Below are 14,879 nucleotides of genomic sequence, written 5' to 3' on the forward strand. Positions count from 1 at the left end.
ACATCACGCAGCTTATATCACCTGGTTGATTACTTGCCGCCTCCAGCAGTGGGTGCCTTTGGTGAGTTGTTTGGGTGGCAAAACAATTGAACGAAAAAATTGTAATTTTGCTTCACTTTAAAACGTAAATTACTTTTGCTCTAATTAGCATTCATGGGCCAGGTAAATATATATTTTAATTTAAAATGCTTTTACCTGAGGCGATGTTTCCATGCCAACAGAAACGGTCCGCATCGGAACCAGTGTTAGCCGGTTGCGTAAACAAAACCTCCCTTCGACAGTGTTTGGACGTAAACAAGAAACAGATGACGATAAATTAGTGCACCTCGTCTGGTCGTCGTTATCAATCATGTTAAAGTTACCCTTCGTTTTAAGGGGAAATAGAAGATGCCTGTCCTCGGCGCTCTATCTCACCGGCGACAAGGCACGGGAACAGTTCGCGGTGTTAGTACCCTACCTCGACTTCCATCATAAATTGGGCAATTTAGAGCGCTTAAAACAGAACATCCGGCTGCGAAAGTATCCACTGGATTGCGACAATCTCATACAGCAGTGGGAGCTGTACCGGGACGTGGAGAGGCGCAAAAAGGAAATCGAGCAGTACCGCGTGGACCTGCAGAAGCGTATCCAGCAGTCGTCCAGCAAGGAGGAACAGCAGCAACTCAAGTCAAGGGCCGTCCTTGCTCGGGATGATTTAAAAATGCTCAAAGAGCAGAGCTACAAAGTGGCCGATGCATTTATTGCCAACAGCTTCCTGTCCATCCCGAACGATCTGCACGAACGTACACCCGAAGAGGGGGCGAAATGTATTTACGAAAAACCGGTACCACCCCGAGCAGCCACAAGCAATCGACCGAGCAATGTCGACCCGGTTCAGGAGCAGCTGGAAGAATTCGGTCCTGCATGTCTGTACATGACAGGGGATGCGGCCTGGATGGACCTTCGATTGCCGATGTACTGCAGCGAACTGTTTCGGCGCAATAAATGCATCCTGTTCTGCAATCCTGATTTTGTGCGGAGCTTTCTGGTAGAGGCGGCTATGGTGAGCAAGGAGTCGCTGTTTCTGGTACAGGAGGAGGACGAACCAGTGGATAAGGTGAACCTGCTGCATCTATGTGGCGGTGGATCACTCCTCAGCTTCCTAGGCTACTTCACGAAATTGTCGGTGTTTCCTTCGGCGCTGCCACTGCGGCTAGTCGCCAGTGGCAAGCGGTATCATTTCGAAAGCGCTCAATCGAACGAAGTGCAGGTGTTTGGAGCTCACACAACGGCCCAGGGCGCGGTGGAACTGTTCGATGAAATGGTACAGATATATCAACAGTTTTACGACCAGCTGCCGGTCGGTTATCGGATTGTGCAGGTAGCAGCGCCCGATCTGCGACCAACCGAATCGATGCGCGTGGACATTGAGCTCTTTGATGGGCGAACCCAAAGACACGTGAAGGTGGCCGAGTTAGGGTACTACACGGACTTTCTCAGCAAACGAATCGCCTTCATCTACCACGAGGGTAAAGTGCAGCGTTTTCCGCATGTAATAGCGGGCACCGCTATGAGCTCGCTTGAGCTGATTAAGCTTCTGCTCTGCAACGGCATAACAATGCAGGATTTGCCGATGCTTAATACATTCGAGAACGAATAAAGTGCAAACAACTTTCCGGTCGAGAGTAGAACTGTAAATCTTGCGTATTTATTTTATTTAAACTCCCTTTAAACTCTGCTCAGTTGATAAATGTGGCAAAAATAATCTCGATAAACAATAACACACTCAACAAACAATCGTACATACTACCCAACAAATGTTACATGCTTCTTGATTAATGTAGATAAGTATTGATCGTTACATGCACGATGCTCACTAGCCTATCTGTACACCCTCTATTGATATGGTTCTTGTATGCTCGGCAAAGCCCCGGCCAGACCTTCGGCCGTCCACGTTTGAACGGTGTTGCTGGCGGTCAGCAGAATTAGATGTTGATACTTTGAAAACAGGGCGCTGTAAAGAGAGAAAGCAACGGTTAATGGAAGACACCTTTGCGAACACCTTTGCGTGCGCCACCTACCACTTAACGCCATTCGGTTCAACGTTAACCTCCCGCAGTAGGGCAAGATTCCAGCTTGAGTAGAACCGCACGATGCCACTTTCGAGCGCGACCACGATACAGTTAACGCCGCAGCCTTCCTTTACCGTGGAGTACGTTATCGCCTGTATTGGACTCTCGACAAACACGTGCTCGACGTACTGCGCGTTAATCGTGTACAGTCGCAGCTGATCGCGCCGATTCGTGTCCATTGTGATGTTCACGTAGTCAGCATTATAATTTTCCGTTACTTCGAAACTATCGTCTTCCTCCACCAACGTTGCACTGCTCCACGACTCCTGTCCGCCAGTGGTCGCTGTGGCGGGCCGGGCCGAACCGGCACTCGCCGAGTGTACCAGCACAATGTCACCCAGCGTTGGACTGATGGCAACGTGGCTGATCCTCGAATGCAGCATATTGACCGGTTTGGGAATTTCACGCACGTACATCAAACTGTTCACATCCCAGATGGCGGCACATCCGTCGAGCGAAACGCTCACGGCGATCTTGTACTCCATCGATATGCGTATGGCACTGATCGGCGCCCGGTGCTTGAGCAACTGTATCGGGTACGCCCAGTCAATCTGATCGTCGGGCGGTAGCCGCTGCTCTTGCTGCGGCTGTGGCTGCTGTTCGTCCGGATCCATCTCTAACCGACGGCGCAGATTGGCGCTCTTTCGATCGATCCACCGACGGAATGAGCTGGAGCGCGAGCGAGACATCATCGCGACCGACGGTTGCATGTTCTGATTGAAGAAGGAGCCCCTTCTGCGGCGCGATCGTTGTTGAAACACGACGATCCGCCCGGAACGGTGGCCGAAAAAGATGCTCGTACAGTGCGCATCCGATCCGCAGGCCGTGATGGGATCGTACGCGACGCTGTTGCTACCGTAGAACAGTTCCCTCGGCCGTTCCGTCGAGCCCATGTCCTGGAGCAACCGTATCCTTAACCGATCGTCCATTTCACCCCAGCTGATCGTGTAATGCTTCTTCGACCCCGTGCCTTGCGCGGTCGCACAAAATATGTTCATCTTTTCCGGCAACACAAATACCTTATCACCATCGAGGGTGGCCAGTGTGGCAGGCGGAAGTGTACCGCGCTCTATCACAATGCCGCCCAACGATTCTTTCGAATGCTTCTCCCACACATCGGCCAGTCTGGGATCGGACAGTATGGGACTTCCGCAGTACAAGCCCCACCGTAGACCGATCACGCTTTCCAATACCTTCGGCGGATTGGCTACGAGCGGGTTCATGGCCGGCGGAGGATGCGGAGTGTCGAACAGACGGCGCGGCATCTGTCCGTACGTTTTGACCATCGTTTCCAGCGCTAGCTTCATGACCGGATCGTCGATATCGGAGGCGGTGAAATCACAGTAAGTGGCCGGATGGAACACGTTGATAGCATCGATGGCCGCTTGGCCCGACTGCTTGTAGCCGAAGATTAAATCGATCCAGTGGCTCAGCTGCCGACGCACGATGTTTGCCTCCAGGGCCTGGCGGTGTATCAGCACAAACAGGCGGGCGGAACCGCCACACCACGCCGGCAGCTCTACGTGATTGACCGGTTCGCCCGACTGCCGGGTGCCGAAATCGAAACCCTCCTGGTTTTCCAGAAACTCGGGAAAGGTGAAAAATTCCGGAATCAACTCTTTTACGTCGGTTGGCGAATCCTTGCTCGCCAGGTTCCACGTCGTTTGCAGCGAGTGGAACGTCCGGTCCGGTATATCGAAGCTGTCGTCCTGATACTGCAGAAACAGCGATGTGAACGGAAGGACACGCACCAGAAAGTGCAGCACCGTGCCGGAGTTGGAGTAGTGTGAGCTGTAGTGGTACGGCTGTATTTTCCGCCGCCCGCCATTCGGATCGCCACTCTCCGCCTGCCGCAGATGGTTGTAGTTGTTGATGTAGTGCTTTTCCAGCTCCCGGTGCTGCACGGCGATGGGTTTTTCCAGCACGCGAAAGCTTCGCTCGGCCAGCAGATCCAGCGTCCGGGTGTCATAGTTTGCCAGCACCCAAGGGAACACGGGATACTGCATGAGATCGTGATACGTACGCCCGGCAATCTGATTCAGCAGCATCAGATACTCCCAGTTCGAGAGCGCCCCTTCGCGCCATTGCTGCGTGTAATGATCCAGCTCCTGGCGGCCACAGCGCACGACGAGATCGTGGAAGAACCCTTCGAACGTATCCCGTTCGCTCGGATCGCGGTGAAACACGATGAACAGCGATTTTCCGCACTTGAGAAACACCTCCACTGCCGACTCCTGGTGCTCGTACCGCTTGGTCCAGATTTTGGTGATGTCGTGCAGGTCGTATATTTCCAGCTCGCCCGCATCGTACGGTTTCAGCACCAGCTCCGTGCTCGTTATGATGCATTCGCACTCCTGCTCGTAGCTCGGCGAGGTTTTGCGCACCGTGAACGTGTACAGCACCTGCTCCTCGACGGAATACTCGTGCCGATAGTCGTTTGAGAACAGGTACGCCAGCAACGGTGTCTGCTCACGCTCCTCCTCTGCACCGTGTTTGCTTTCCGGAACCGTTTCCTTCAGCAGAAACCGCCGATCGATCGTCATCGGGCAGCGCCGCATGCGCTTCAGCGCCATATCCGGCCCGTACGTGTCATCCAGCTCCCAGGAGTTTGGATACAGCCGAGCATTGTACCACGGTGCGTCGTCGTGCGTCATCCGATCGACCAGCCGGTGCCACTGGTCGTAAAATCGATAATCGTTATCCTTGCGCAGCTGTATGATCAGCTCTTTGCGCAGCCGGTTCTGCTTTTCGACGCTGTTGCGCGTAATCTGCATCGCCGCGACCGTACACGAGTAGATCAGCTTCTCCTGCCGTGCGATCGATTTCATTATTGTCTGCTCCTGGTCGTTCATGCTGATCGCACGCAGGTACTCGAAATCTTTCAACGTCTGCGTCAGGTTCCAGCTGGCACCGTGCGACAAACCTCCATCGATCGACTGATAGAAAGCGTTCACCAGGCGCAGATCTTCCAGCGGGATGTGCTTTTGATTCAGCAGCAATATGCTTTGCACAAACACTTTCAGCATCTTCACGTCGCAGATGGCTGACAGGTGGTTGCCACCACTTTCCAGGTACTGGCCCAGCTGCTTGATCGTGTAGATTTTCAGCCGAATGGAGCGCTTGGGCAGCAAACACCAGAGGATAATATTGCCACCGCGCGGATTACCATTCAACGTGCGGTTCATCAGGTGCCGCACGAGTGCCATCTCCGGATCGGACAGGTCGCCCTCGGGATCACTGTTTGTGACGAACTGAATCGCCTTATCGTGCAGTCGATTAAAACGCGTCTTTACTTCCGACTTGGAGAGAACACATCCGGCAAGCTCAACGGTGAAAGCTAAAGAAGAGAACAAAATGTGTTTGTATGTTTAAAGAGCATTTGAAAAATACATCTGAATGATAAAGGGTAAAGATGCCAAATAAACTTACAAGTGTTTTTGTGACCAATAATTGACTGCTTGGGACGAAAGATGAATATTTGCAGAACATTCCGCAGCAGGGCGGCGTGAAGATCGCGTACCGCCCTTGTTACACGTTCGTTCTTGTGCTTTTGTGCCACCGTCAGTCCGTTTAATAGATCCCAGAAAGGCTGCAAAACACATTTTAAATGTAAAATAAGCCTAATTACAAAAGCCTTGCCTTCTTAGTTTCTCTGTTTAGCTGCACTTACATTCGCGACACTGCTAAGTATCATTAGGTGTGAAAAGCTGGTTAAAAACTCCAGCAAATATGCTCTACTTTCCTCCTGCACGAGCTCTTCTTTCTCGTTCATCTTCACTGCCGTCTTTACCAGTGCCCACACCAGCCCATTGTCGATCATGTGCTGACCGGCCCGACGACGATGCTTCGTGCAGACGTACTCTATCACGTGCAGCACGCCGCGAAACAGCGTTGGATCAATGTGTGCTTGAATGAGAATCGCTATCAACACGTTCAGTCCATTTTCTCGCACGATTTCCACCGACCGATCCTGCAACAGCGTGGCCAGTGGATGATCGTCCCCGCGATCCATCGCCAACGGCGCGTGTGATTTCGTTATCCACCGATAGCAGCTGCCCAGCAGCTCCGCGTTGACGCTATGCGTTCCGATTTGATTGGCCAGATGGTACCAGAACACCTTCGACTGCTCCTCGCTGTACTGTTGCAAAACGGATCCTCCACCGGACGGACCCGTGCTGCCTCCAGCAGCACCACTGCCGCCCGCTGTCCGCGACCCATCGATCCGATCGTCAATGACGGCCACCAGGTTCAGCAGCATGGTGCGGATGCGAATATTACCATTGTTGGCTAGGATGAGCAGAGTTTCCAGGATACGGTTTTCCCCACTCAAAAACTTGCACGCATCGCTGTCCGGCAGAATGAGCAGAAAGTCACACATGACGCGCAGGAAGCTCTCCTGCAGGAAGTCGTTTCCGGTGGCGAAGTAGTTTTGTTCGAAGAATTTGTACCTGATCGTGGTGGACGCTGTGGACATGGACGATGTCGTTGGTGCGCTTTGAGATTGGTGTTGCTGTGGGCCTGCATTGCTGCGGCTCGCCTCATTCCGTGCGCAGCAAGAAGCTCTGCGCGGCGATCCGCCGGTGAGGCGAGGCGATCCGATCTGCTTTTTCCGGCTACCAGACGAAGCTCTGATGTTGGGCGTACTTTTCAACCGTCTTAGCTTCCGTTTGCTGCTCCCCCGGTCGATGCTGTCGAGCAAACTTTTCCGACGCAATTTCCCCTCGGCAATGGCTTTATTTAGCTTTTCATAATACTCCTCCATGCCCAGGCCACCGCCATCTGGTGAGCTCATTTTTGGACTTTTCGGTGTGTTTGCCGTCGCACTGCGGCTCTTATCATCGGGTGAAACGGTGGTATTTGGACTGCTGTTTGCATTCGTCGTGGCGGTCTGACTTGTGTCAATGATGAAGCTCGTCGTGGCTGACTCGAACGAGCTGTTGCTGCCGGAAGTGATTGTAAGGGGAAGAATTTTCCGCAGCTGCGACTGTGGACGAAGGCGTCGATCCCGCAGCTGCAGCTTGGGTGTCGACGGTCCACTACTGCTGGCAGCACCGCTGCTACTAGCCGCTGCCGTCCTGTCACCACGCTGCTTTCCACCGCCACCGAACTGGTTGGGGCTTATGTTGAAGTAGAACTTTTGTCGATCGTGCGTCACATAGCTGTCGGTGGGCTTGTGCATCAGCAGCAGCAGCTCCATGATCTCATTGAGCAGCGTCACCTTCGGCGGCGTCTGGGACAGGATCGCAATCAGCGATACGAGCAGGTCGGCGGCATTGCGTGAAATTTTGACCGTTTTCGCTGGAATGACGAAATTTACGCGACAAAAGTCGATCAGTGCCGACACCAGGGACGCATCCTGCAAGCGCTGACAGTTGTACATCATGCCCGGATGTTTGTCGCGTGTGGCGGTAGCTAGTACGGACAGCAGAATGTCCAGCACTTCCTCCGATTGGTCGATCCAGATTTGAAAGTTTTCCAGCAGGAACGTTACCATGCCCGGGTAGCGAATGCGGGCCGAGGAGGTGGTCAGTACGCGATAGTGATCGCCCCGCTTCGCCACGATCGGCTGATCGAATGCCACCTCCAGCAGTGTCGTCAGCAGGGCGACATCTTTGTGGCACTTTTTGTTCTTCAGCACTACGCCGATCAACTCGAGGTAGTTGCACTGAACGAACTCGTTGAAGAAATCGTGATTGCAATGAGCGACGCGAAGCAGTAGCTTCAGAGCCGCCACATGCAGTGCGGGCGATTCGCTGAGCTCCACAACACGAGCGAAGCATACGAGCATAATGGACACACCGCCGGCGGTTAGCAACGATCGCTGCAACGATTCAATTTCTATCGATCGCAGCCTGCCAGCGTACGACATTAGGCCTATGTTTTGATGGCGAGCCACGAATGATTCCAGCTTGTTGGCCGTCAGGTACCCTAGATGGGCCTTTTCTAGCAGCTGCAGGGAAGCCACTGTGCGCAGCGTGTCGGTTGAAAGTTTCGACAAGTTTAGCGTGCCATAGTTTGGAATCATGTATCCGGAGGCAAAGGCCACGAAATTTGTAACATTCGGCCCGATGGCGTACAGGTTTGCTAAAGCGGCCTCGTCCGTAATGCATCTGCTAAACACGTGCACACCAGACAGGCCGTACCCAACAGAGCACTCGTTCGGTCCGCCCGATCGGTGCCCCACGGAAAGCACAGTTAAATCCGTATCGATGTGTATCTTGCAGGGATTTGGTAGCGAAAACTGCGCCAACTGTTGCACACCGTCATGCGTAACCGTTACCTGCACCGAATCATCGTTCTGCTGTACGGCGAACGTTAGCATCGACCAGCACCCTTCGGGTACGCACCAATCCTGCCCTATCGTACACTGGCGCAGCAGCACATCGGCTGGGTCGGGATCTACCCGTTTCGGTGCGCTCGAATCCACGCTGTACTCGGCCGCTTCCTTCCATGCCTGTCCAACGGGCAGCTGCTTGAAGCAGTACACGCACTGTGCGCGCGGTGTATCGAGCATAAACGTGTGTGAGGCCGCCTCGGTCATGCCCCGCAGCAGGTGTTTGTACATCCACAAGTGCTGCATTTCCTTGGTGCAGTTGTCGCAGCACTCCGATCTGCTGATGGCCTTGCTGAGATATTGCTTCGTGTTTGTCGGTGCTATCAGCCGGTCCGGCTTGCTGAACCGTACCACCAGCTGGCGCTGGGAGTTGAAATAAACCGACAGCATTTGCTTTTCACTGCCGACGGAAAATAGGTGCGTAAAGTCCGTTTGCTGCCGGTCGGCTAGCTGTCCCACACGAACCCACGCCGAAACGGTAAAGCCGCTACCATGCCACGGGTAAAAGTTGGCATAATTCAAGGGTACAATTGTGGCGGCGTCCGTCAGCCCGGTACGCACGTTGAAAAACAGATGATGCTCTCGCAGAAACGTTATCTTTTTCGCCAACAGTACGTCACAGGAGGAGGAAAATGTGCGATCTGCATGTAGCACTGGAAACTGTACGCACTGGTAACATTCCAGCCCGGAGCCGGCCTCGAACAGATTTGCCAGCTTCGTGAGAATCAACTGCACCGGAGGGTCCTTGTGTCCCAGCAGCTGTACGAACTTGATCAACACTTCCGGTACGTCCAGATCCACGATCAAGTCCACGATGGCTGCCTGTAGCTCTTTCAGCCGTGCATCGCTCGTTTGCAGGACCGTCGCAAATCCGCGTATGAGGTACAGCGAACCACCGAGATAGTTGCGAATAATGTTCAGCTTCACCACCATCTGGGCCAGTACGGGGCACCAGTGGTCGGGACGCTCCACGCAACGTCTTGACAGTTCCACCAGAATCTCCGTTACGATTGTACAGATTTGCTCGTTTACCAAACGGTTTGCGTTGCACTGTTTCACCCCTCCGATGGATTGCTTTCTCGCGATCAGTTCCGCAGGAGAATATGGATCGATTTCCACGTCTCCCTCGTACCCGTCTTCCCGCGCGGTTGTAAATGACTCATCCGTTGAGCTCAAATCATCCCTTTCTTCCTCGTGGTACAAGGGCGCCACGAGTTGGTCTACCTCGTGGTCGTATAATTGCATTTTCGCGAAAGCACTCCGTTCACGTTCAGTATCAACAACATCTTGCTGTATGACGTATGGCATCGCAGCTGAATCTTTGCGCATTTCAGCCACCTTTAGCAGTGCATGCAGCACGTTGATAACGTTGTTCGCTGTACTGGGACAGTCCCAGTCTTTGGTGGCACAGTTTAACAGCATTTTTTTCAACTCCAGTAGCGCAACCTGCATCGCGTTTGCTGCAATAGAGAACGAAACCATTAATCGCCAATTTGTTGGTTATTTTTGTGTGCACCAAATGTTACATTTAGTAGTGTCCGCGCAGTAAAGAAGAGGCAACAAGAGTGTTTATATCGAGAGCTAACTACCAAACCAAACGCTTCAGTATGTGTGCCTCATTTATAGGGTTTCAGCGAATAGGTTCCAATGGCGAGTGGGTTCAATACACACACACACAAACACAAAAGAAACAAGCAGATCGAATTGCATTCGTTCCACACACCCTTCCAAACACACCTTGCACAAACCCCCACAAATAGCTCAACTTACCCAGCTCCGGTTTTAAGTTTTCACAATCCTCAGTGCTGCCCGGCAGACCGTCCATGAGGAGCTGCATGGAAGCCATGACAATTTCCAGTAGGCTCGTTAACCTTTTCCTTATCGTTGGATTTCCCGTCTCAATCAGCAGCTTTCTGGCGTCCGCTGGCAAACTATTGATGCGTCGTTCCTGCGAGTCTTGGTGCTCCGGGCCACCCAGAATTTCCTCCATCAGGTTGCTTAGCATCTGCCGGATGTTGAACAGCTCCGTAAGGGACCACTTCTTCTCCAGCTTACTATCACGTACAGCTGATTGGCCATTGGGAAACAGAAACTCCCGCTGCCATTCTTCGGTGATCGTAGCGAGCTGCAGTTCTCGCAAGAAGGAAAAATCATCCTCCTCCTCTAGCGTCCCGGGTGTGGGGATGGTTCCAACATGCGCAACATTAGCAGTGGCACTATAGTACAGGCTGGCGGCACTCGATAGCGAACCATCGATAAGCTGGTCGTTAAAGTGAAAGATGTTCAGTACGCTTCTTCGCTCCGGTTCGAAACCATGCAGCTGTTCGCCGTGGTTCGTTAGTTGAAACAGGGCGGAAGATTGTTCCGTGAGCGTAGGTACCGTTTCTTGAATTGATTTAAGCCGACTGCGAAAAAGACAAACGCTCGCTAAGTTGTACGTGAGATCTAGAAATTGTCGAACTCCGTTCGCGCCATCGTAACGGCGCAGGAACAGCTTGCGAAAGCGTTTACTTTCCTTCAGCAATTGCCGAACCGTTTTCCAGTGCTCCTGGTGCAGTTGCAGTATCGTTTCTAACGATTCTTCTCGCTGCAACCGCCTCGACGGCGACTGCTTCTCAATGGATTTCAGTGGAACATCCAGCTTGCTGTCGGAAATTGTTGTAAAAAGACTTCCGACATACGCGATCTGCTCATCCAAGTTGGAGAACAGAATTTCGGCCAGCTTTTGCTCGAACTCCTCCGTCAACGAACCACCGCGCATGCCGATCGTCATGATGAGATGCATGCTGTGTGCAAATTCCACCCGTCCACTAAGCACCCGCAACAGTTCCAACGTTTCCTCGCGATAGAACAGACTCATCTCACGTTCCTCCTGTTGCATGACGACACGACAGACAATCAGTAGACAGGCGTTTACGATATCCTTTCCACCGTCATCCTCGCTGGCGAATCTGGTGACCGTGCGTTCCGACTCTCTTCCTTCTTTCATACGATCGAGCTCATCTTGCAGCAGCTTTAGCACCAGCTCTTGCAACATAAACGATCGCAACCGGTACGGAATAACTCGGGCAATATCCAGCAGATAGCGCAGAAACGTTGGCATACGGGATCGGTTCTCCATCCGCCTAAACTCTCCAAACACCTCCCGATGGGTGCGAGTGAACTGCTCGTAGAACGTGTTGGCTGCACGATCCGATTCGCACGTTTCACACTGCGATCGGTTGAAGATCGCGTGCACCACGGCACGGCTTGCAAAGGTGAGCCGCAGCTTCGGTATCAGCTCGTCATTGGACAGCTTCATCAGCACCTCCAGCGTGTTTGCGTTCGTGTTGCAGCAGCAAAGCTGATACACCTTGAAAAAGTTCACCATCAACCGTTGGTCGGAGTGTTTCACCTGCGGGAACAGATTGAGCAACAGGTTTTCCAGCGCACACACGTATCCGTTGCGAGCTTCGAGGCGCGAATGATGCAACCGGAAGCGGCTCTTCCGTGCCTTCCTGTAGCTGGCTCTGGTTGGTGCGAGGGCAAAAATGAAATTCTGTAACATTTTTATCAGTATCTCAATCAACCCAGAGGAACAGTTTGGCATCATTTGTACGCATGGTTCCACATCGTACCGGTTGTTATTGTCGTTTTTGGACCCGCACGCGCGTGTTCCGAGCTGCAGGTAGCTGTACGTGTGCTTCACGATCTCAACATTACTTTCCAGCAGCTTAACTATCGTCAGAAACAGCTGTTCGCTCACGAGATTGTGGCAGAAGTGCAGAAACGTTTGATTGACCGCGGCCACTATCGTGTAGATTAGATTGTAGGTAAATTCTGACGATAGTGCATCGGTTGGCCGTTCGTTTAACTCTTCCCGCAACAGCTCGATCATATCGGACGCTACCGCACGCAGGCTAAGATCGTTCGAGTCGAGCGATTCGAGAAAAAACATATTGTTCAGGCACAGCATCACCAGGCCGAGCAGTTTGTGGCGTATAATGTGTCGATTCTCCAGGCTTTCCTCCAACCGTTCCTGGCGCTTGAGCTGCTCCAGTGCCACATGCAGGCAAGACACGGTAACGGAGTTTTCATCGATGGTGAGCACATTTTCGTGCACGACCAAGCTTTCCAGCAGATCCAGCACGGTGAGGGTGAATTGATCTTGCGAAAGCGTTTTCGAATCGCTCACCGTGCACCGATGCAGGTGCTGTGTCGCGCTGGCATAGTCAGCCGTGGTGGCGAACGTTTTAGGTCCACTCAGTTGCCGTACAAAGGCTGCCGGTATCGTACCGGACCCGCTACCTTCCTGTGCGCTCGAGTACGAGCGGAGCAGCGCCGCAGTGGTTCCTCCATTTTGTAAGGACCGTTTAAAATTGTCGCGATACCAGTCCCCGTTGTAGGTGGGCATTTTTAATGCGTTGCGCAAAAATTCGCCGTATCCTGGTTGCAGCGCAAGCGGACTGATCGTCGGGCAACTGTCCGCCGGGTGCCACTTCGTGGTCGGTAGAATGCGTACCAGTAGGGCCGCTATTTCACGACTGTTTGCAATATCCTACGGAACGGTTGGAGGGGGAAAAAAGAAGCAAATAAAACCTTGATCGAATTGATTCAGACGCCACACATACTTTGGCACCAATTTTGGACAGCGTTTTTAGCAACAAACCACCAATGTCGTTGAGAAAGAAATCCTTCAACCACTGGCAACGGCTTTCACTGCTATCCGCACGAAGAAGCGATTTTGCCTGCGAAGATAATTTAGTAAACGTAGATAAGAAAATAGCTAACAGCCTCGGCATCTAGGGCAAGTAATTGTATCGCTTGTAATTGGTGTGCCCACAGAGCCGCGATGCCCATGTTACGTTGGGCAGTCTAGGGCATGTTTTGAATCGGTTTGTTATGCCTTCAAATGTGTGTGTAGCCAGGCATGTTAGCAACCGAACGTACCTCCTCTTCATCGGCGTTGCCATCTAGCGTTCTTTCCCCTGCATGGCTTGCTTCGTCGAAGGCGGCGGGTGGGGTGGTGATAGTAGCAGTGGAAGAATTATTGCGCGATCCAACCGTCGTGGATGTTGAATCAGCCCGAGCGTACCGTTTTACGGCGGGATCACAGATTTCGTATATCAATAAAAGCAGCTGTCGTGATAAGGCGGATGAAATATTCTCGTACCGGCTGTGGAAAGGCGTACAAAGATAGAGAGGGGGAGAGAAAGAAAAAAAGAGCTCATACAACAGCATAGATTAAGCGCGCAAGGGATTCTTGCAGCAATTGAATCATCCGTGTCAACTTATCTCCCAAACACGGCAAGCATTGGCCGACTCCAGCCAAACTGGAATAACTGCTTCCGGAAAGTGATAAGAAAACCGGCTCCGTGACGATGCTACTTACTTCAACCGATCGAGATGTAAACGATCCTCCTCGCTAAGCTGGTTGAATCCTTCGAGGAACTGTTCTATCTCCGGTTTCCGCTGCGGAAGAAAAAAAAGGGTTATCAAAACCACCGCACCACAGTAAGTCCATGACCATGTTTAGAGGTAATAGTATCTGCCGGTACTACTCCGCACCACCTACCTGGTAAATGTCCGCTGACGAATGGCTATCGTAAATGTGAGCCCACAGCTCGCACAACTGGCCGATGGTGTGCCGGACGGGCGATTCTAACGCCATGATCGCGAGGGTTGTGCTGAGGTTTGTTTACCATACGGCAAAAAGGGGGGGGGGTTTAAAGATTGCACCTGGCTTACGGAGAGAAGGAGTTTGTTTGCGCTCGCAAGGCTTTCGCACGACACTACACAAGTTCAATATTTACGGCCAGCCTGCCGCACACTACTTTCTTGCAATCCCAAACGCCGTGTGTTGATGCAGATGGTGATGCAGATCATCGGATCACAACGGGCAGACCGACACGGCATGCAGGGAGAGCCCACACACAAAATAAGACGCACTTAAAATGAACACTAATCGACAGCACCAGTACACACTTTGTAGGTGTAACAACACAATGGCCCAGTCCAAAAGTCAGCTGGACGGAGTCAGCAACTACACCGAACAAACAAACAAACAAACAAATAAAAAAAAGAACGATACATGGACTCTTCTTCCTAGCCCACTCCGAACTGCAGCGACCTTCGCGATGTAGTAAACCTGCTGCTCATCGTTCTGGTCTGCCCTTGTGGTGTGATTGCACCCAGCTGGGTTTCGCAGTAGCGGGCGATACGACTGAAGGGTCGTTTTTACGAGCGAGCTACAAACAAAAGATACGACGCGCACACTGACTGTGCCTGTCTGCCGCACACTACCGTACTATTGCGTAGGATTTTGGCTGCCGATCTGTGTCGAAACGCGCCAATCGTGGGTAGTGGCGGACAGGTGCAGGATGGTGCGAAGGGAGGGGGAAAACTTTGTTTTGGTTCCATTTCACCACACACTTATTTCATACCATTCCACGCAC

General features: G+C 52.3%; 2 protein-coding genes across 2 annotated transcripts; one reads left to right on the forward strand and one right to left on the reverse strand.

Moving 5' to 3' along the window:
• The first annotated feature begins 33 nt into the window (after window positions 1-33).
• Window positions 34-1,677, forward strand: LOC120893535 (serine--tRNA synthetase-like protein Slimp). The gene is made up of 3 exons (XM_040295489.1): window positions 34-61; window positions 149-162; window positions 222-1,677. Exon 3 carries the CDS (start codon window positions 350-352, stop codon window positions 1,637-1,639), a length of 1,290 nt encoding a protein of 429 aa, XP_040151423.1. The 5' UTR covers window positions 34-61; window positions 149-162; window positions 222-349; the 3' UTR covers window positions 1,640-1,677.
• On the reverse strand, window positions 1,659-14,780 carry LOC120893532 (lysosomal-trafficking regulator). Its single transcript, XM_040295485.1, has 10 exons — window positions 14,555-14,780; window positions 14,000-14,467; window positions 13,817-13,896; window positions 13,375-13,600; window positions 13,056-13,172; window positions 10,216-12,982; window positions 5,782-9,905; window positions 5,541-5,700; window positions 2,061-5,448; window positions 1,659-1,993 (listed from the first exon to the last, which is right to left on the reverse strand). Exons 2-10 carry the CDS (start codon window positions 14,093-14,095, stop codon window positions 1,876-1,878), a joined length of 11,076 nt encoding a protein of 3,691 aa, XP_040151419.1. The 5' UTR covers window positions 14,096-14,467; window positions 14,555-14,780; the 3' UTR covers window positions 1,659-1,875.
• Between the last annotated feature and the right edge of the window lie 99 nt (window positions 14,781-14,879).

The sequence above is a fragment of the Anopheles arabiensis genome, chromosome 2, assembly GCF_016920715.1.
Source record: "Anopheles arabiensis isolate DONGOLA chromosome 2, AaraD3, whole genome shotgun sequence".
NCBI lineage: Eukaryota > Metazoa > Arthropoda > Insecta > Diptera > Culicidae > Anopheles > Anopheles arabiensis.